The sequence below is a fragment of the Entelurus aequoreus genome, linkage group LG02 (assembly GCF_033978785.1).
Source record: "Entelurus aequoreus isolate RoL-2023_Sb linkage group LG02, RoL_Eaeq_v1.1, whole genome shotgun sequence".
Taxonomy (NCBI): domain Eukaryota; kingdom Metazoa; phylum Chordata; class Actinopteri; order Syngnathiformes; family Syngnathidae; genus Entelurus; species Entelurus aequoreus.
The window spans coordinates 60102485-60125438 of NC_084732.1; the positions used below are offsets into that span (position 1 = coordinate 60102485).

Sequence of the window (22954 nt, forward strand, 5' to 3'; positions counted from 1 at the left end):
GTCTTGCACAGGGCGCGATTGAAGCTCAAACTGCACTGGGTTCATTCGATATACCAAACTGAGGCCTAATGTCTTCTGGATAAAGGTTGTTTTGGTCAGGCAAGACAAAGATTAAGCTATTTGGCTACAATGAGAAGAAGGATGTTTTGAGACATCAAGGTGAGGCTTTCAAACCTAAGGTTATGGTTATGGTTAAGGAATTAGTTTGTTTCGAATATGCATACAGTTACCGTATACGGTAACTGTATGCATATGCATGTTTTCTGAATTCCCTAATTAGGGAATTCAGAAAACATTCTAAAACTTTTGAACAGTGGGGGATGTGTTAATGTTTGAGGGAATTGAACATTATTATCACTTATGTACAGCAGTAGTTTTCCACTCCCAGTAATGAAATACTAGTTAGAACCTGATTATTTATTTTTAAATAATTACACTAATACTCAAATTCCCTCCTGTCATCCCATTATTTGAGAAGTACTAATGTAAAGCAACTTGGAAAACATGCCTCTGTAAATCTCAAATACAAATAACTGTAAAATAAATAGCAGTACACATAACAATGCATTAGAATCACACCCTACATAAAAGCAAACACTTATTTTCCTCAATGTGGTTTATTTTACATGTATGTGTACAGTATGAACAGGAGTCTATATGATACCCATTTGTGTAACTCCAGCATTCCATCAGCTCATTATTACCCTTTTGGAGTTTGAAGCCAAATTAAAGTGTGATACAACTAGTCCCACTCCAGCGGTTACCTTCTGTCCCCCCCAAAGCTTTCTTTAAATATACTGCAAAAAAAGTTGTAGGGAATATAGAAACTTCCCTTTGTATATATTTCACTTCATCCTCAGTGCTAAGAGACGCATACGTTGAACAACTTTGGGGTTGCTAGGAGTTATGTGCTCAGGTTGGACAGGGAATAAGTCCCATTACTCAATTTGGATTTACCACATGGTAATTTGCTACTTTCTTATAATTTACCCATATATAGCATTTGAAAGATGGTCAGATTAAATGTGATATTTCAAACTGAAACTTAAGTCCTTGCAAAATATCAGCAAGCTTATTAAAAGTCAAAAAACCAAAAAAGTAACAGAAGCACTACACATTTTCAGTTTACATGAGCGCATACACACACACAATCTATATTAACAGGGTAGACTATTCATTGAATCAGTAGTCATAAATATTACATTGTGCATGTTCTATTGCACATGTCAAGTGTTCATATGACATGATAGGTATGTGCTACCTAGTCGTTTAATACAAAGATGCAATAACACATTGTAGGACACAGGCTATACAGTTTCCACAAATCCACTTGTTTTTTTTTCTCATCTTCTTATGGTGTTTTCCTAAATAAACAAACGTATAATACAACAGTGATACTAAGTGTGATAAATAGTCATGCACAAACAGATGACACTACCTAAGTATGTGAAAAGATACTGCTGCACAGGGCCGTCGCTATGCGCTGATGGGAAGGACTGCTATACCGGACATGAAATTATTAAAACAAGATCTGTTTAAAAGAAAAACAAAGGCACATGGATGTCAGGGGCAATACACATGAGCACACATATAACAGCTGTCTTGCCATCCACAAGCGTAAACAATTAAAAAAAAACAGACTTTCACATGCAACCACAGAAAAAAGGTCCCACACAGTACTGTTCTTAGTCAAGACCCACATTTACATCACACGCCTTTTTTGCTCTTTAAGTCTTTACCTCAAATATAAACTAACTAAAGGATTCCTGATCCTGAGGTTTTGCTTTTTACTCAAAGGAGGTTAACATATTGGCTACTACAAATCATTAGACATGTTTCACAGGCGTGTTATATCCTATAAAAAGGTGAGCGCTGAGGCTGGCACACAAGTTTGATGTCCAAGCCTGCAGAACCTCACCGTTCACGGGATACATGGCGCTTCCGGGAAACTCTCACCTTCGGCCGTGTGCTGCACCGTGTGTTCCTGCAGCGCGGCGAGGTCCACAAACCGCTCGCCGCACCACACGCACTTAAACTGCGTCTCCCGCGAGTGCACGCTTTGATGCTTGGCCAGGTGCTCGCGTTGCTTGAAGCTCTTGTCGCAGCTCGCGCACTTGAACGGTTTCTCTCCGGTGTGGACGCGGCGGTGGCGTTGCAGCTCGGACGAGTACCTGAAGCGTTTCTCACAGTCGGGACATTTCAGCGGTTTCTCGCGGGTCGGGTCGCAGCGGTGCTGGACAAACTCTGAGGATGACACAAAGCGCTTGTCACACAGAGAGCATTTCAGCGGCTTCTCTGTGCAGTGAGTGTTTTGGTGGCGTTGCAGCGTCGAGTTCTTTTTGTAACCTTTGCCGCACACGTCGCACTTATAGGGCTTCTCTACTTCGCCGCCACATTTGTGCCTCAGCAGTTCTCCGGATTGGCTAAAAGACTTCTGGCAAGATGCACACTTAAATAAACTTTCCATACCGTGCACCTGTTGATGGTAAAGCAGGTGGGAGGGCTGAAGAAAGCCTTTATCGCAGAGATTACACTTGAAAGGGCGGTCAGCAGGATTTTTATGAGTGCGTCGGTGGCGTACAAGAGCATACTGCTGCTTGAAGCTCATCTGGCACTCCTCGCACTGGAATGGTCGCTCCTCAGAGTGAGTGCGTTCGTGCTGCCGCAGGTCCGACGGCCGCTTGAAGCTCTTCCCGCACGACCCACAGCGAAAGGGCCTCTCTCCTTCGGGCTGGCATTGATGGTGCAGGAGCTCGGACGACTCCTTAAAGTGCATTTCGCACAAATTGCACTTGAACAGGTGCTCGCCTGAATGGGCGTACATGTGGCGCACAAGGTGAGAACGGTGCTTAAAGCTCTTCTCACACACAGCACACTTATATGGCCGCTCTGAGCTGTGTGTGCGTTGATGGTGCGCCAGATGTGAGGACTGGCTGAAGCTTTTATCACATGTGTCACATTTGTACGGCTTCTCACCTGTGTGTACCCTTTCGTGGCGGGTCAGCTCTGACAAATGCCGGAACGATTTATGGCACACTGAGCACTTGTATGGCCTATCTGGTGCAGAGGCCTCAAAAGCAGGCGGGGATGAGGCACTGATTGCTGCACCGCCACCAGATGTCTCCCCAGTGGACGGCTGCTGAGGATTGGCTGCAGACGAGGTGGGAGTGACATTTCCAGAGCCGGGACGGTAAGTTTTTTCACAAATGGAGCACTTCATTGGGTTGTTGCCATTGCCGTGGGAGTTGTGATGCTGGGCCAAAGAGGTGAGCAAGGAGAATCCCATCTTACACACTCCACAGACAAAAGGTTTCTGTTCCACCTGGACACACTGATGCTCTAGGAGGTCCGTGGCCTGGCTGAAGATCTTCATGCACTGTGTGCACTGGAAGGACCGGTCTTGGGTCACCATGCACTGGTGTTCATGCGGATTGGCCAAGTGAGAGATGTCATGGCCGCAGGCTCCACACTTGTGTCTTTCATCCGCTATCTGCATGGAGGGCTGTTGCGATTGTACTACATGCTGCTGGCCCAGCTGCTGCTGCTGCAGAGAGGAGTCTGGTTGAAGGACAACTCCATACACAGTGCAGGCCAGAGTGGTGTCCGTCGTCTGAGGAAGCGTGTGAACTACAGAAGGTGGAGCCACCACATGCTGCTGCTGCTGCTGCTGCTGCTGCCACGCCTCTGTCATCATTCCACTTTCCATTCAAGGATTCAGAATTTCGGATGATGAGGTTTATAGTGCCACACACAGCAGACTGATTTGGAGTCTTAAATGTGGGATGTACACGTCCTTGAAGATAAACATGAGACCTGGAGGGAACACATGACAATTGGAGAATTAGAAGGCAAACGCCGCTGCACTGATGTGATGCACAGAAACACAGACTAACCCCTAAATTCCACAAGATGCGTACCGGCAGCGGAATGTAGCCGCCACAAAACTGCACCACCATCTGCCGTACAGCAAGCTCCACCGCTGTTCTGTTGCGACTTCGACGTGCAGCGAAATAGCGCGGACTGTTATGAGATCTCGCAACTCCACGCATTATCACGTTGTAAAGAAAACACTAAAGTAAACACTGTGTAACATCTCAACCTTAGCTGTCCATCAATGCCCACAGACAGGTGCGTTTGTGAAGGCATTGACTTGACGTGACTCGTGGAAAAGACGCCCGTTTTGCCTTGCAGAACAACAAACATTTTTTTGTAGCAAGCAACAACACAACCGTAAGATCATCCCCAGCGAGCGTTGTGCACACACACACGCACATACATACATTTCATTGAACTCCTACAAACCACTCCCCTGCTTCCCAACCCCCCGTATCAGCTGGTATTTGACACAGGCCCCCATATAGCTCCCTGGGATATACCTGTTTTTGGTTCAGCTGGTATTTGAGACAGGCCCCCATATAGCTCCCTGGGATATGCCTGTTTTTGGTTCTTAAATGTTGAACCTCAAGAATTGGCATGTCCTCATCCATTTGTGCCAACAAGGTGAAATTCCATCATTTGACAAGTTGACTTCATGTTTTAGTCCCCACCAGTTAAGATGTTTTAAAGTATAAAATACGATCCGCCTTGAAGACAGCCTATTTCATTTTGAAAGTAAACCGGATACTTTGTTTTGTGTTTGTGCATGACTTTCTATCCAACACTAGCAGAACTTAGCTAAATTGAACAGATTCATTACAGTGACCGGCAAATATAAGAAGATCTGCGGATATTTAGCGGAGGGACGTGGAACGTCACCGCCATGTTGGTGCCGTTCCAGAGGTGGCGGAAACGGACACATTGACTTGGATTAAAACGGAAAGAGTCTGCGATGGCGTTCCGCTGCCGTTTATCATCCTGTGGAAATCAGGGGTTATATGAAGTCATACAACTGCTCAATAATGTACATAAAAACGCTTATTAGACATGTAATGGCGCAAGTTATAACTTAAAAGTAAGATACAATGTGAGGTCATTATGAAAATTGTCAAAGTTTAACATCTAACAATTAACATATTTTAGCTAATCTAACTTTTGGGATGTCATTATGTGAGTGTTTTTTTTAATACACATTAAAAGCAGTTTGACTAATAAACAATGCCGCTATCAAGCTCGGCCCTATTTCCTGATTTCAACTGCCAAAACACCTCAATGTAATGGTTGCTTTAAGAGCAAGCTCAAGAAATAAACGTAGTAAAATACGACGCTACGTTTTAAAAATAGCTTTTCTGAGCTTACGCCTATGAAAAAAGTTAATGAATAGCGATTTAATAAATTTTTTTTAAAAAACACACCAGTTTGTAGCTAGTGTGTAGCTAATAGCCAGTTAGCAGCTAGCAGCTAGTTACAGGAACGTTAACAACTGCACCGCCTTCACTATTGTAGCCTGCCATCTCCCCCTAGCTACAACATCTGATCCTCCATTTACCAGTAAAAGTAACACAATTCACACAACAAAAAAGGACGTAAGCGACGCCCAGAAGCTATCGCCGCTTTGCCCGATCTGGCTTTTTATGAAAGGCCAGATTGACTGGTCCACCGTTAGACGTGAGCCTCGACGGAGAACTGACCCCGAATCCAAACTAGCTAGGCCTCCCCCGAGCACCGAGCTGCAGCCGCGGTTCTCATGTCTTAAAATGCGATAAATGTGCAAACAGTCATTCAACAAAACCTACCGGGTTCGCTTATAGGTGTTTTTCTTTGCAGTCTTCGGACTGGCGCCGACGACATTCGCGGTAAGTGGGGGTCGGAGGACCGGCGGTAGAAGGGATGCGGTAGAAGCCAGACGCCATCCTCCCGCTGACGGACGAACACCGGAAACCGCCACGCAGGGAGTTGTCGCCGCCGTGCCGGTGCGGCTGTGACCGCTCCACGGTGCGAGTGCGCTACACAGCACCGGTTGGGTGAAGAGATGAGACCGACGGCTCGGTTTGTCCGAAGAACAATCTAACAAAGACGACCAGGAGCTGCTGGAGACATATTACACGTTTTTACAACAAAACACTAGGGGGTAGTGTTTCACCCGTTCTACTTAACTGACATATTTACAGCTAGACCTCAGCACAGACAGCAGTAAGTAGAGGTGTAAAAAACAATAAAGAATTTAGCAAGGCTCTAATGGGATATCTTAAGATCACAGGTTTAATACTTAAAGTATAGTTTTTTTGTTTTTTTATTTTTATTATTTTTTCTTTTTTCTTTTTGTCTACGCTTTTGTTATGTGTGCTTTTGTGTAAATATATATTTGATATGTATACACTAACATAGTCTGTAACCTAAGTACTCACCCTGAGGATACACACTCCAGTACAGTAGGTGGCGGTTTGCACCTATAACGTTGGTTGCGACCCGCCATAAAATGAAGAAGAAGAAGTAGAGGCGTAACGATTTGATTCCGAATTTGTGGTTGCCGATACGATTCAGGTACGATACTTTTTTTTTTAGAACAATACCGGGGCTGCAACTAACAATTAATTTGATAATCGATTAATCTGCCGATTGTTACGTCGATTAATCGATTAATAATCGGATAAAAGAGACAAACTACATTTCTATCCTTTCCAGTATTTTATTGAAAAAAAAACAGCATACTGACACCATACTTATTTTGATTATTGTTTCTCAGCTGTTTGTACATGTTGCAGTTTATAAATAAAGGTTTATAAAAAAATTAAATAAAAATAAAAAAATGCCTCTGCGCATAGCATAAATCCAACGAATCGATGACTAAATTAATCGCCAACTATTTTTATAATCGATTTTAATCGATTTAATCGATTAGTTGTTGCAGCCCTAAACAATACCATTCAGTGAGTTGAGATCGATTCAGTAACTTTAGCAAAAATATTTCAACCAGTGTGACAACGAAATAAATACTGGATACTGAACACGACAGGCGAAGTTATACAAAAATTATAGATAGAAAAAAAGCAAGTAAACAGTTAATGGCCGATACATTAACATTTTATTTAAATAAAGCGCAACCAACACTGTAGGTTTGAATAAGAGAAAATTGTTTCTTCTCTCATTTTCAACGTTCAAGACATGTCAATTAAAATACAGTAACCAACATTTTAATGATAGATGTACCTGCTACTTCTACTTTTGTTTTTCAAAATAAAAATAATACAATATTATGGGGTAACGATTGTAAAAGTTCAGTCACACTTTTGTAGCAGATATATTTCTCGCATTTAGCTCACTTTTCTCACATTTAACTCACTTTTTTCACATTTAACACATTTTTCTCACATTTAGCTTGTTTTCATCAAGTTCATTAAGTTTAAATTCATTGTTTACTCTAAATATTATATCTAAATGTTAAATCTAAATCCATCCATTTTCTACTCCTTGTCCCTTTCGGGGTCGCGGGGGGTGCTGGAGCCTATCTTAGCTGCATTTGGGCAGAAGGCGGGGTACACCATCTTTAATTTAAATGTTAGATAGATAGATAGATAGATAGATAGATAGATAGATAGATAGATAGATAGATAGATAGATAGATAGATAGATAGATAGATAGATAGATAGATAGATAGATAGATAGATAGATAGATAGATAGATAGATAGATAGTACTTTATTGATTCCTTCAGGAAAATTCCCTCAGGAAAATTAAATTAAATTAAATCAGATCTAAATGTAAAATCTAAATACAAATGTTAAATTTAATATTTAAATCTAAATGTTAAATCTAAACCAAAATTTTAAATCTAAACCTTTCCAGAGAGTGAACATATATGTACACTACCGTTCAAAGTTTGGGGTCACATTGAAATGTCCTTAATTTTGAAGGAAAAGCACTGTACTTTTCAATGAAGATAACTTTAAACTAGTCTTAACTTTAAAGAAATACACTCTATACATTGCTAATGTGGTAAATAACTATTCTAGCTGCAAATGTCTGGTTTTTGGTGCAATATCTACATAGGTGTATAGAGGCCCATTTCCAGCAACTATCACTCCAGTGTTCTAATGGTACAATGTGTTTGCTCATTGGCTCAGAAGGCTAATTGATGATTAGAAAACCCTTGTGCAATCATGTTCACACATCTGAAAACAGTTTAGCTCGTTACAGAAGCTACAAATTTGACCTTCCTTTGAGCAGATTGAGTTTCTGGAGCATCACATTTGTGGGGTCAATTAAACGCTCAAAATGGCCAGAAAAAGAGAACTTTCATCTGAAACTCGACAATCTATTCTTGTTCTTAGAAATGAAGGCTATTCCACAAAATTGTTTGGGTGACCCCAAACTTTTGAACGGTAGTGTAAGTATTTGATATGAAGAGAAAAAGGGGTAGGATTAAAATAAGTCATGCTTCTTCCTATAGTCTTTTTTAGACATGTTGTAAAGAAAATGTAAACATGTGGTGGATCATTTGAAACTGTATATATGTTCAAATAAACCAATCTGAATCTGAACTTTAAATCTAAATCTAAAGTGAGCACTAAATGTTAAGTCTAAACCTAAATGTTAAATCCAAATATAAATGTTAAATCCAAAGCTAAATGTTAAATCTAAATCCTAATCTTAAATCTAAATCCTAATGTGAGCGCTAAATGTTAAATCTAAAAATACATGTTAAATCTAAATCCTAAATGTTAAATCTAAACCTAAATGGTAAATATAAACCTACATTTTAAATCTGAATCTTTCCAGAGAGTGAACATATATGTAAGTAATTGATATGAAGAGGAAAAGGGGTAGGATTAAAATAAGCCTTCCTTCTTCCTAGTCTTTTTTAGACATGTTGTAAAGAACATGTAAAAATGTGATGCATCATTTGAAACTGTATATTAAAAAAAAAAAAAAAAAGTACCAATGATTGTCACACACACACTAGGTGTGGTGAAATTAACCTCTGCATTTGACCCACCCCCTTGTTCAGCCCCTGGGAGGTGAGGGGAGCAGTGAACAGCAGCGGTGGCTGCGCTTGTGAATCACTTTGGTGATTTAACCCCCAATTCCAACCCTTGATGCTGAGTGCCAAGCAAGGAGGTAATGGGTTCCATTTTTATAGTCTTTGGTATGACTCGGCTGGGGTTTGAACTCATGACCTACCGATCTCAGGTCGGACACTCTAACCACAAGGCCACTGAGCAGTATATATGTTCAAATAAACCAATCTGAATCTAAAATCTAAATCTAAAGGTGAGCACAAACTGTTAAGTCTAAACCTAAATGTTAAATCCAAATATAAATGTTAAAGGCCTACTGAAACCCACTACTACCGACCACGCAGTCTGATAGTTTATATATCAATGATGAAATCTTAACATTGCAACACATGCCAATATGGCCGGGTTAACTTATAAAGTGCAATTCTAAATTTTCTGCGCAACTTCCGGTTGAAAACGTCGACGTATGATGATGTATGCGCGTGACGTCAGTCGTTGAAACGAAAGTATTCGAACCCCATTGAATCCAATACAAAAAGCTCTGTTTTCATCTCAAAATTCCACAGTATTCTGGACATCTACGTTGGTGAATCTTTTGCAATTTGTTTAATGAACAATAAAGACTGCAAAGAAGAAAGTTGTAGGTGGGATCGGTGTATTAGCGGCGGACTTCAGCAACACAACCAGGAGGACTTTGAGATGGATAGCAGACACGCTAGCCGCCGACCTCACCTTGACTTCCTCCGTCTCCGGGCCGCCGACCGCATCTATGATCGGGTGAAGTCCTTCGTCGCGCCGTCGATCGCTGGAACGCAGGTGAGCACGGGTGTTAATGAGCAGATGAGGGCTGGCGTAGGTGGATAGCTAATGTTTTTAGCATAGCTCTGTGAGGTCCCGTTGCTAAGTTAGCTTCAATGGCGTCGTTAGCAACAGCATTGTTAAGCTTTGCCAGCCTGGAAAGCATTAACCGTGTAGTTACATGTCCATGGTTTAATAGTATTGTTGATCATCTTCATTTTCTGTCTATCCTTCCAGTCAGGGGTTTGTTTCTTTTGTTTCTATCTGCATTTAAGCCCGATGCTATCACGTTAGCTCCGTAGCTAAAGCATTGCCGATGTATTGTCATGGAGATAAAAGTCACTGTGAATGTCCATTTTGCGTTCTCGACTCTCATTTTCAAGAGGATATAGTATCCGAGGTGGTTTAAAATACAAATCCGTGATCCACAATAGAAAAAGGAGAAAGTGTAGAATCCAATGAACCCTTGCACCTAAGTTACGGTCAGAGCGAAAAAAGATACGTCCTGCACTGCACTCCAGTCCTTCACTCTCACTTTCCTCATCCACGAATCTTTCATCCTCGCTCAAATTAATGGGGTAATCGTCGCTTTCTCGGTCCGAATCGCTCTCGCTGCATTGTAAACAATGGGGAAATGTGAGAAGCCTTTCAATCTGCGACGTCACGCTACTTCCAGTACAGACAAGGCTTTTTTTATCAGCGACCAAAAGTTGCAAACTTTATCGTCTATGTTCTCTACTAAATTCTTTCAGCAAAAATATGGCAATATCGCGAAATGATCAAGTATGACACATAGAATGGATCTGCTATCCCCGTTTAAATAAAAAAAAATCATTTCAGTAAGCCTTTAAATCCAAACCGCCCTCCACTGTTTCACCAATTAAAAAGTCTGTGAGTGTGTCACATCCAGGCTGCCAGTTACGCACCGCCACCTTCGTCGCGCTACTGCCACTGGTAAGGTTACTAAACATGTCAGACCTTAGTAAATCTAAAAGGCGTCGTTACGATTCTCAACTTATTCATGACAAAGCCAGGAACAAAACAAGGATTTGTATCGGGGATGCTTTTGAAAGATGGAGACGATTGAAGGCGGAAAATATTTTTTCATCTGACGCCAAACTTGCTAATTTCCTCCTTGATAGGTAAGTAAGGCATTTACGTTTTCTTATTACTTGTAATAAATGAAAATGGACATTTTGTATGTAAACTATATTGTCCAATACAGTCTATGGTCTTGTCTAAAAAGCCAGTATGTTCCTGCAACGAATGCTTAGGAGCGAAGCACCATCACACCAGTTAGACTTAGACTTAGACTTAGACTTAGACTTCCTTTTTATTGTCATTCAAATTTGAACTTTACAGTACAGATAAGAACAAAATTTCGTTACATAAGCTCATGGTAATGAGTATGTAGTGTAATGCTTAGCATGCTAGCCCGGTCAATGACACATCGATATGCAGGCTAACGGGGAAAATATATGCCCGTTAGCCTGTATGTCGATGTGTCATCCAACTGACAGGGCAACGTACAGTATATTTGACAAATAAAACCTATGTGGATATGGGTAGTGTCAGTGCCTATTTCGTTCTCAATATGCTGATACGCTGAGGAAATATGTTCCAACATTAGCACGGCTAGTTGCGTTGTTTTTGGTACTGTATGTGCATCAAACACATATGGGGTGGTATTTGCTTGGCACAATATAATTTTCTACTTTGTGTATTGACTTGGTGTAGGCTATTTCAGTGGTCCCCAACATTTTTGTAACTGTCAACGCTTGAATTTTTTATTTTTTTGTCATAAAAAAATACAATCATGTGTGCTTACGGACTGTATCCCTGCAGACTGTATATTGATATATAATGTAGGAACAAGAAATATATATAAAAAATAAAAAAAAGTTTAATTTCTTGTGCGGCCCGGTACCAATCGATCCACGGACCTGGGGCTATATGATTTATGCATAACGTGGTTTATGCGTAACGTGGGTTGGTTCATAGCAGGGGCGTCACTAGCTTTTAAGGACAGGGGGGGCTTAGCCCCCAGGAGATGCACAGGATGCGAGCGAACGTAGCGCACGAGCACAAAACTTCACAAACGGCTAACAAAGACTTAGAAATTATTAATTGTTATTATTATTTTAAAAAATGCACGAGACGAAATGAAATGCACCCCCGGGACGATAAGTGTGACTGAACTTTTACATTCGGCACACCATACAATATTAAAATAAAATAAAAATGCAACCAACATCTTTTCAGGTTAATTTAACACTGTAGGAGTGTAGGCAGAGAAACGACGGAGATTTATTCCTCTTTGGAGAGCCAAGTAACACTCCGTTTATTTTCAGAGAGAACAACCACAACCACCAACCTGTCGCACAGGTAATTACGTCAGCACCACAGAGGTGTGTCTCAACACTTCAAAGTAAAAGCACCTATGCACCTATGCAAGTAAACATGGGCTAGAACGCAGTGAATTATAACCGTAATAATTAATAAGTGTCCTGTGTGTGAATATCCACCACACACGTCCCCCCAGAATTCACAAGAACTGGCCCAGTGAAACGACCAGGGACCCGAATGACCCGCCCAAAGCGATTCCGAAGCTCCTGGGCAGGCGGAGGGGGGTGAAGCGGGAGGGTGACAGCCGGCTGCTGACGGCGAGCAGACGTCGGTTGGCAGTGTGGGGGTCGACCGCGACGTGGTGCCTGAGCCACCTCAACTGAACGGCCCAAATCCAGGTGGGCTGGCTTCAGCCGGTCCACTGAGACGCGATCCAGTCTGCCCCCAATGTCAATGACAAATGTCTTATCCCCAGCCTCCACAACCCGATAAGGACCGTCGTATGGTGGTTGCAAGGGCCCCCTATGGGCATCGTGGCGGATGAACACATACCCCGCTGCTCGCAGGTCAGGGGGAATGTGCACCTGGGGAAAGCAGTGGTGCGAGGTCGGGACTGGTAGGAAGGTACGGGCAGTGTCCATGAGGCTACGCCGCTGGTCAGAAGCAGACCAGGGGACTGTAGTGCGGGGTATAAATTCACCTGGGACTCTGAGGGTCTGGCCATAAACTAACTCCGCTGAGGAAGACAGGAGGTCCTCCTTAGGCGCAGTTCTAATCCCCAGCATCACCCACGGGAGCTTGTCGACCCAGCCGTCGTCTGTGAGAGAAGCCTTAAGGGCGGCCTTCATGTCCCTGTGAAAACGTTCACACATGCCGTTTGCTTGAGGGTGGTATGCTGTAGTGCGGTGGAGTGAGACACCCAACTGACAGGCAACAGTATTCCAGAGCTCGGAAGTAAACTGGGGGCCACGATCAGACGAAAGGTCAGATGGGGCACCATACCGGGCGACCCAGGTGCCAATGAAGGCCCGGGCCACATCAGCTGATGTCGTTGCCGACAGTGGGACAACCTCCGGCCAACGGGTGGTCCGGTCCACCATAGTCAGAAGGTGAGTAAATCCCCTGGAGGGAGGAAGGGGTCCCACCAGGTCAACGTTGACGTGGTCAAAACGCCTTTCGGGAACTGCAAACTGCTCCAACGGGGCCTTAACATGGCGATGGATCTTAGCGCGTTGGCATGCCACACAGGTCCTGACCCAGTCGCGAATGTCCTTCTTGAGGCCATGCCAGACAAACTTTGCTGCCACGAGACGCTGTGACGGCTTGCTGCCTGGGTGCGAGAGGCCATGTATGGCGTCGAAAACTTGCCGTCTCCAGACCTGCGGCACCACAGGACGGGGCAGGTCCAGAGATACGTCGCAGAGCAGCGTTGTGCCGGCATCGCCGAACGGGACGTCCGCCAACTGGAGGCCAGTGACCGCTGTTCTGTACGCCTGAATGTCGGGGTCCGAAACTTGGTCCACAGCCATTCGGGCATAGTCTATTCCAAGGTGGACAGCACCAATGACCACACGGGAGAGGCAGTCAGCCACGGGATTGTCTTTTCCTGACACATGTTTAATGTCCGTGGTAAATTCAGAAATAAAAGCTAGGTGGCGCTGTTGCCTGGCAGACCATGGTTCCGACACCTTGGCCATGGCGAAGGTCAAAGGCTTGTGATCCACAAAGGCAGTGAACGGACGGGCTTCCAGCAGGAAACGGAAATGACGGATGGCTAAATACAGGGCGAGGAGTTCACGGTCAAAAGTGCTATATTTCTGCTCACTGGACCTAAGTTGGCGGCTGAAAAAAGCGAGAGGTTGCCAAACACTATTGACCAACTGCTGGAGAACAGCACCAACAGCATAGTCTGAGGCGTCCGTGGTCAGAGCAACAGGGGCGTCAGGCACCGGGTGAGCCAGCATAGTTGCGTCCGCGAGTGCATCCTTTGTAGCAGAGAAAGCTGCCAACATGTCCGTGGACCAAGAAAGGGCATGCTTAGAAGTTTTTTTTACCCTTGAGAGCGCTGTATAGGGGGCGCATAAGGTCGGCAGCCCGAGGCACAAAACGGTGGTAAAAATTGACCATGCCGCAGAACTCTTGTAGAGCCTTGACAGTGTGAGGCTGCGGAAGCCCCAACACTGCCTCCACCTTTGACGGCAGAGGAATCGCCCCTGCTGTAGTGATGTGGTGGCCCAGGAAATCCATGGAAGACAGTCCAAACTGGCATTTCGCTGGGTTGATGATCAAGCCGTGCTGCTGGAGACGACTGAAGAGAAGACGCAGGTGTGATAGGTGCTCTGCCTCAGACGTGCTGGCCACTAGGATATCGTCCAGGTAGACAAAAACGAATGACAAGTCACGCAGCACCGTGTCCATCAATCGCTGAAAGGTCTGGGCAGCATTTTTTAGTCCGAATGGCATCCGTAGAAACTCAAAAAGCCCGAATGGGGTAATCACCGCTGTTTTGGGAATGTCCTGAGGCTGAACTGGTACCTGGTGATAGCCCCGGACGAGGTCCACTTTAGAAAAAATAGACGCACCCGCCAGGTGGGCAGAAAAGTCATGGATGTGTGGAATAGGGTACCGGTCCGGCGTAGTGACAGCATTAAGGCGTCGGTAGTCGCCGCACGGGCGCCAACCACCATTGGGCGCCAACCACCATTGGGCGCCAACCACCATTGGGCTTTGGCACCAGGTGAAGGGGGGAGGCCCAGGGACTGTTTGACCGGCGGACGATGCCAAGGCGTTCCATGGCGTCGAACTCAGCTCTTGCGATACTGAGCTTGTGTGGGTCAAGGCGCCGGGCTTTGGCGTGCACAGGCGGGCCATTGGTGGAGATGTAGTGCAACACACCATGTTTGGCGGAGGCGGAGGAGAAGGTAGGTGCGGTGATGTCTGAGAACTCCTTGAGGAGGTGAGAAAAGTCATCAGCGGGCGAGATCGCACTGGACAGCTTCGTCGGGGCAGTGTCACTGTGTTCACAGGGAAATGAGCCGAATGTTTCAACATGGACGAGGCGGCGGTTCCTCACATCCACTAGAAGCTTGTTGGCAAAAAAGAAATCAGCACCCAACAGGGGAGTGGACACCTTTGCTGACACAAAATCCCAGGTAAAACGCTGACCAGCAAAACTCACTGTCACAGTGCGTGTGCCAAAGGTGTGGATTGTGCTGCCATTTGCGGCCAGAAGGGGGGGGCCACACGGCCCTGCGCGAATGTCTGTGGCTGATGCTGGCAGCGCACTCATATGGGCACCTGTGTCACAAAGAAAGCGACGACCGGAGAGGGAGTCAGTAATAAACAGCAAGCCACTGGTACGGCCGTCACCCACGGCTGCTAATAGGTGGCGGCCGGTGCGTTTCCCGACGCACTGAATGTACAGGGAGGGAGGCATTTCTTGGCTTTGTTGCCAAACTTGGCGTGGTAGAAACACAATCCTCCTGACTGCTTTGCACGTCGGGGCACAGTAGTGGTGGCAGAGATGGAGTATGGCTGGTGCATATGGTCATCACTGGTGGCAGTAGACGTGGAAGGGGGCGTGGCTGCAAAACATTTCTTCCCAGCTGAGAAAAATTTGTCCGCCTCCCTGGCCAACTGGCGAAAATCAGTACTAGAGGAATTTGCAAGTGCCAAACGAACCTGTTCTGGAAGCTGCTGCAGGAATAGTTCTTTGAAAAGAAAACACGGCTGATGGTCTCCCAGCAGAGCCAGCATGTGATCCATCAGCTCAGAAGGCTTACTGTCGCCGAGACCGGGAAGTGAGAGGAGTTGGCGCGCACGTTCGGATTCAGAAAGTCCAAAAGTCTCCAGTAGATGCGCCTTCAGAGCGGCGTATTTGTTGCGTGCAGGAGGACGTTCTAGCAGACTCACCACTCTCCCCGCAGTCGAGCTTGTAAGGGACGCCACCACATGATAAAACTTTGTTTCGTCCGCCGTAATGTCTTTGATGGCGAATTGAGCCTCCGCCTGTGCGAACCACGCAATTGCGTTCCCTTCCCAAAAGTCGGGCAACTTTAGTGTAGCAGACATGTTCAGTAAACTCTGGAAACGTCCAAGAGTAAAAAGGGGTCACCAATGTAGGAGTGTAGGCAGAGAAACGACGGAGATTTATTCCTCTTTGGAGAGCCAAGTAACACTCCGTTTATTTTCAGAGAGAACAACCACAACCACCAACCTGTCGCACAGGTAATTACGTCAGCACCACAGAGGTGTGTCTCAACACTTCAAAGTAAAAGCACCTATTCACCTATGCAAGTAAACATGGGCTAGAACGCAGTGAATTATAACCGTAATAATTAATAAGTGTCCTGTGTGTGAATATCCACCACAACACTATGTTTAACTGAGACATTAAGTGCAACCAAATATTGTCAAATTAAATGAGCATTGGTTTGACCTACTACTTCTTTCATTTTATGAAACACGGAATATCACAAAGACGTAACAGAGGTGACAGTGTACAAGTTTCGGCGGCACACAGACCAAATGGCCAAAGGTGTAATGAACAAAGTTGGAAATGTAAAGTGTGACCACTTTGTTAGTCATGGATGTTTATTTTGTCCTTTTAATAATACTAATATACTGTGAGTATGTATTACCCTGTTTTTAACCTTCCGTCTCAAGCTGGACCGTCAGCGGACTTGCTCTGCTGTCACCTCTGTTTTGCAGTTGCATCATTTGTGGCTTAAAATTAAGCTGTGGCTTTACATTATTGTGTTGTGTCATTTTTATATGATGTGGCTTTTACATATCTTGCTGTTGCTGAAAGTTTTTTGTTTTGTAATTTATGATATTTTCTTATGGTGTTTGCATTTGCCATGCCCTTTCTCGACCACTGTAGGTATCCGCCATTTTTGTTTTAATGGCGCCACAGAAGGGCAGACAGACTTAACCGTGAACGTCCTTTTCATTAAAAGTGCTAAACTTCATATAAAGTCTGCCGTTCTTAAAAGCCAATGTTTTCTTTTTTCTAGTATCTATAAAATCGATATATTGCCTTTTAAAGCCGATAATGGATCGATACCTATCTTCCGGAAGGCCAACTTGCCGAGCACAGATCAATATACTTTACATTTAGAAATATGAATCAATCTATCAATATATTGCTCAATCTTTACACCCCTACCAGTTATGAACTTTTGCTTAGTACATTTAACGTCTAATGAATTATAATATTATATCATGATAACACATTATGGGCCATTCTACCTAATCAGGGTCATTTGTCTACGATTTTAAAATATTAATTAACATTACTTTAGAGACAGGAAATAATATGTATTGCCTCTCCCTGCTTTTTAAAAGTAGACGTCACAATGAATTAGAATCAGAATCAGAATAGTTTTTATTGCCATTGTTTGAGAACGGGTTCACAAACTAGGAATTTTTCTTGGTGCAATTGTTCAACATAAAACACATATAACACAGAATAGGTAATAAAAAGAGCTGTAACTGAGCTATCAGATCTTGTTATTGTTCATGTGCCTGATGGCCGAGGAGAAAAAACTGTTCAGGTGGCGGGAGGTGTAGGTCTGGATCAGGGGTCGGCAACCCGTGGCTCCGGAGCCGCATGCGGCTCTTTGATTACTCTGATGCGGCTCAGCTGCATACTTGCCAACCCTCTCGATTTATCCGGGAGACTTCCGAATTTCAGTGCCTCTCCCGAAAATCTCCCGGGGCAACTATTCACCGATTTTCACCCGGACAACAATATGGAGGGAGTGCCGTGATGGCACTGCCTTTAGCGTCCTCTACAACCTGTCATCGCGTCAGCTTTTTCTCCACAGTATCTACGTGTCGGCCCAGTCACATGTTGTATACGGCCTCTGCTTATACACGTAAGTGACTGCAAGGCATACTTGCTCAACGTCCATACAGGTCACACTGAAGGTGACAATATAAACAACTTTAACACTAATACTAATATGCGCCACACTGTGAACCCACACCAAACAAGAATGACAAACAGATTTCGGGAGAACATCCGCACCGTAACACAACATAAACACAACAGAACAAATACCCAGAATCCCATGTATCCCTAACTCTTCCGGGCTACATTATACACCCCCGCTACCACCAAACCCCCCCACCTCAACCGACGCACAGAGGTGGGGGGCGGGGTTTGGTGGTAGCGGGGGTATATAATGTAGCCCGGAAGAGTTAGGGATGCATAGGATTCTGGGTATTTGTTCTGTTGTGTTTATGTTGTGTTACGGTGCGGATGTTCTCCCGAAATGTGTTTGTCATTCTTGTTTGGTGTGGGTTCACATTGTGGCCCATATTAGTATTAGTGTTAAAGTTGTTTATATCGCCACCCTCAGTGTAACCTATATGGTTGTTGACCAAGTATGCCTTGCAGTCACTTGTGTGCGTCTGAAAAAGCCTCATACAACATGTAACTGGGCTGGCACGCTGTTAGTACAGGCTGCAGAGTGTGCTAAAGGCAGCTCCATCACGGCACGCCCTTATTAGTGTTGATTGGATGAAAATCAGCCGACGTTCGAGAGAATATCCATCCATCCATCCATCTTCTTCCGCTTATCCGAGGTCGGGTCACGGGGGCAGCAGCCTAAACAGGGAAGCCCAGACTTCCCTCTCCCCAGCCACTTCGTCCAGCTCCTCCCGGGGGATTCCGAGGCGTTCCCAGCCCAGCCGGGAGAGATAGTCTTCCCAACGTGTCCTGGGTCTTCCCCGTGGCCTCCTACCGGTTGGACGTGCCCGAAACACCTCCCTAGGGAGGCGTTCGAGTGGCATCCTGACCAGATGCCCGAACCACCTCATCTGGCTCCCCTCGATGTGGCGGAGCAGCGGCTTTACTTTGAGCTCCTCCCAGATGACAGAGCTTCTCACCCTATCTCTAAGGGAGAGCCCCGCCACCTGGCGGAGGAAACTCATTTCGGCCGCTTGTACCCGTGATCTTGTCCTTTCGGTCATGACCAAAAGCTCATGACCATAGGTGAGAATGGGAACGTAGATCGACCGGTAAATTGAGAGCTTTGCCTTCCGGCTCAGCTCCTTCTTCACCACAACGGATCGATATAGCGTCCGCATTACGAAAGACGCCGCACCGATCCGCCTGTCGATCTCACGATCCACTCTTCCCTCACTCGTGAACAAGACTCCGAGGTACTTGAACTCCCCCACTTGGGGAAAGATCTCCTCCCCAACCCGGAGATGGCACGCCACCCTTTTCCGGGCGAGAACCATGGACTCGGACTTGGAGGTGCTGATTCCCATCCCAGTCGCTTCACACTGGGCTGCGAACCGATCCAGTGAGAGCTGAAGATCTTGGCCAGATGAAGCCATCAGGACCACATCATCTGCAAATAGTAGAGACCTAATCCTGCAGCCACCAAACCAGATACCCTCAACGCCCTGACTGCGCCTAGAAATTCTGTCCATAAAAGTTATGAACAGAATCGGTGACAAAGGGTAGCCTTGGCGGAGTCCAACCCTCACTGGAAACGGGTCCGACTTACTGCCGGCAATGCGGACCAAGCTCTGACACTGATTATACAGGGACCGGACCGCCACAGTCCGTTACCCCATACTCTCTGAGCACTCCCCACAGGACACGGTTGAATGCCTTCTCCAAGTCCACAAAGCACATGTAGACTGGTTGGGCAAACTCCCATGCACCCTCAAGGACACTGCCGAGAGTATAGAGCTGGTCCACAGTTCCACGACCAGGACGAAAACCACACTGTTCCTCCTGAATCCGAGGTTCGACTATCCGGCGTAGCCTCCTCTCCAGTACACCTGAATAGACCTTACCGGGAAGGCTGAGGAGTGTGATCCCACGATAGTAGGAACACACCCTCCGTTTCCCCTTCTTAATGAGAGGAACCACCACCCCGGTTTGCCAATCCAGAGGTACCGCCCCCGATGTCCACGCGATGTTGCAGAGTCTTGTCAACCAAGACAGCCCCACAGCATCCAGAGCCTTAAGAAACTCCGGGCGGGTCTCATCCACCCCCGGGGCCTTGCCACAGAGGAGCTTTTTAAGTACCTCTGCAACCTCATCCCCAGAAATAGGAGAGCCCACCACAGATTCCACAGGCACTGCTTCCTCACGTGCTGGTAGGATAGAGGAGGTCTTCGAAGTATTTCCTCTACCGATCCACAACATCCGCAGTCAAGGTCAGCAGAACACCATCCCCACCATACATGTTGACAATGCACTGCTTCGAAGCCGTCCGGAAGTCGTTTTCCATGGCTTCCCCGAACTCCTCCCATGTCCGAGTTTTTGCCTCCGCGACCGCTGAGCCGCACACCGCTTGACCTGTCGGTACCTGTCTGCTGCCTCTGGAGTCCAATGAGCCAAAAGAGCCCGATAGGACTCTTTCTTCAGCTTGACGGCATCCCTCACCGCTACACCAGCGGGTTCTAGGATTACCGCCACGACAGGCACCAACCACCTTGCGGCCACAGCTCCAATCGGCCGCCTCAACAATAGAGGTACGGAACATCGTCCACTCGGACTCAATGTCCAGCGCCTCCCTCGTGACATGTTCAAAGTTCTCACCTGAAACTCTGTCTGACAGGAGACTCTGCTAGACGTTCCCAGCAGACCCTCACAATGCGTTTGGGCCTGCCAGGTCTGTCCGGCATCTTCCCCCACCATCGCAGCCAACTCACCACCAGGTGGTGATCGGTAGAAAGCTCCGCCCCTCTCTTCACCCGAGTGTCCAAAATATGAGACCGCAAATCCGATGACACAACTACAAAGTCGATCATGTAACTGCGGCCTAGGGTGTCCTGGTGCCAAGTGCACATATGGACACCCTTATGTTTGAACATGGTGTTTGTTCTTGACAATCTGTGACGAGCACAAAAGTCCAATAACAAAACACCACTCAGATCGGGGCGGCCATTCTTCCCAATCACGCCTCTCCAGGTTTCACTGTCGTTGCCAACATGAGCGTTGAAGTCCCCCAGTAGAACGAGGGAATCACCCGGGGGAGCACTCTCCAGTACTCCCTCGAGTGAATCCAAAAAGGGTGGGTACTGTGAGCTGCCGTTTGGCACGTAAGCGCAAACAACAGTCAGGACCCGTCCCCCCACCCGAAGGCGGAGGGAAGCTACCCTCTCATCCACTGGGTTGAACTCCAACGTGCAGGCTTTGACCCGGGGGGCAACAAGAATTGCCAACCCAGCTCGTCGCCTCTCACTGCCGGCAACGCCAGAGTGGAAGAGAGTCCAGCCCCTCTCAAGAGAACTGGTTCTAGAGCCCTTGCTGTGCATTGAAGTGAGTCAGACTATATCTAGCCGGAACTTCTCCACCTCACGCACTAGCTCAGGCTCCTTCCCCCCCAGCGAGGTGACGTTCCACGTCCCAAGAGCTAGCTTATGTAGCCGAGGATCAGACTGCCAAGTGCCCTGCCTTCTGCTGCTGCCCAGCTCACACTGCACCCGCCCTCTATGGCCCCTGCTATGGGTGGTGAGCCCATTGGAAGGGGGACCCACGTTGCCTCTTCGGGCTGTGCCCGGCCGGGCCCCATGGAGACATCGTGCTCTTTGTCTGATCCCTCACCTAGGACCAGTTTGCCTTGGGAGACCCTACCAGTGGGCATAGAATCCCCCGGACAACATAGCTCCTAGGATCATTGGGACACGCAAACTCCTCTACCATGTTAAGGTGGCAGCTCAGAGAGGAGAAAATCAGCAGTTTTCATATTAAGGTGCGGGCTGCAAAATAACGTCTCGCGGGCCGCGTGTCTGAGACCCCTGGTTTATACATAGCACAAAGCAAAAAAAAACTTTGTATGCAGTGTTATTGCTTATCCAGTCGATGCTTATCCTGGACTGTGGCGCCGGGGAACCACACGGTGATGGAGGAGGTGAGGATGGACTCGATGATGGCTGAGTAAAACTGCACCAGCATCTCGGTCGGCACCTTAAGTTTCCTCAGCTGCCGCAGGAAGTACATCCTCTGCCGGGCCTTCTTGATGAGGGAGCTGATGGTCGGCTCCCACTTGAGATCCTGGGTGATGGTGGTGCCCAAGAAACGGAAGGAGTCCACAATGGAGACGGGGGGTGGGAGAGTCAATCAGGGTGAGGGGGGATGGTGGGGCTGTGACTTTCCTGAAGTCCATGATCATCTCCACTGTTTTCCGGCAGTGTCGACCATGACACACTGCCATAACACAGTATCCAATCTAGGAAAAATCAACTATACCACAAATCACATGGTCCACAGGAAGTGCATTGTTCATATCCTCTGCAAGCATTTACTCATTTACTTTTCTGTACTTTGGAATTTTGATCATCATTCACAATTCTTATGTAAGACAAAAAAACACATGTATTTCCCTTTTCTCTGCAGTCTTAATATTTTTCATAAAAGTTAGTACAAGGCGGCTAACAATGCAGGTAATGGAAGTAATCTACTACACCTTTAGAGCCCTCTAAAAAACCCTTTAAAACCACCAACCATGCCACATGTACATACTGTACCTTGTGCATACGGCGCTGCTGCTGCTTGTGGTGCTGAAACGCCTCTGAGTTGGTAAAAGTTATCCCTAGATTATAAATCATGCCTCTCACCTGTATAGTAGACAGCTTTGTAATTGAACTTAAACCCGAAGACATGACAAGACACTTGTTTCCTCTCAGCATTTTTTTTTTAATCAGGATTACTATAAATGGTAAATGGGTTATACCTGTATAGCGCTTTTTCTACTATTAAGGTACTCAAAGCGCTTTGACACTATTTCTATTTTCACCCATTCACACACTGATGGCGGGAGCTGCCATGCAAGGTCCTAAACACGACCCATCAGGAGCAAGGGTGAAGTGCCTTGCCCAAGGACACGACGGACGTGACTAAGATGGCGGAAGCTGCGATCGAACCTCGAACCCTCAAGTTGCTG

General features: G+C 46.1%; 1 protein-coding gene across 1 annotated transcript; it reads right to left on the minus strand.

The window, feature by feature from the left end:
* Positions 1 to 587: 587 nt before the first annotated feature.
* LOC133663787 (zinc finger protein 319-like) lies at positions 588 to 6018 on the minus strand. Its single transcript, XM_062068494.1, has 2 exons — positions 5673 to 6018; positions 588 to 3813 (listed from the first exon to the last, which is right to left on the minus strand). The coding sequence occupies exon 2, from the start codon at positions 3704 to 3706 to the stop codon at positions 1922 to 1924; it is 1785 nt and encodes a 594-aa protein (XP_061924478.1). The 5' UTR covers positions 3707 to 3813; positions 5673 to 6018; the 3' UTR covers positions 588 to 1921.
* Between the last annotated feature and the right edge of the window lie 16936 nt (positions 6019 to 22954).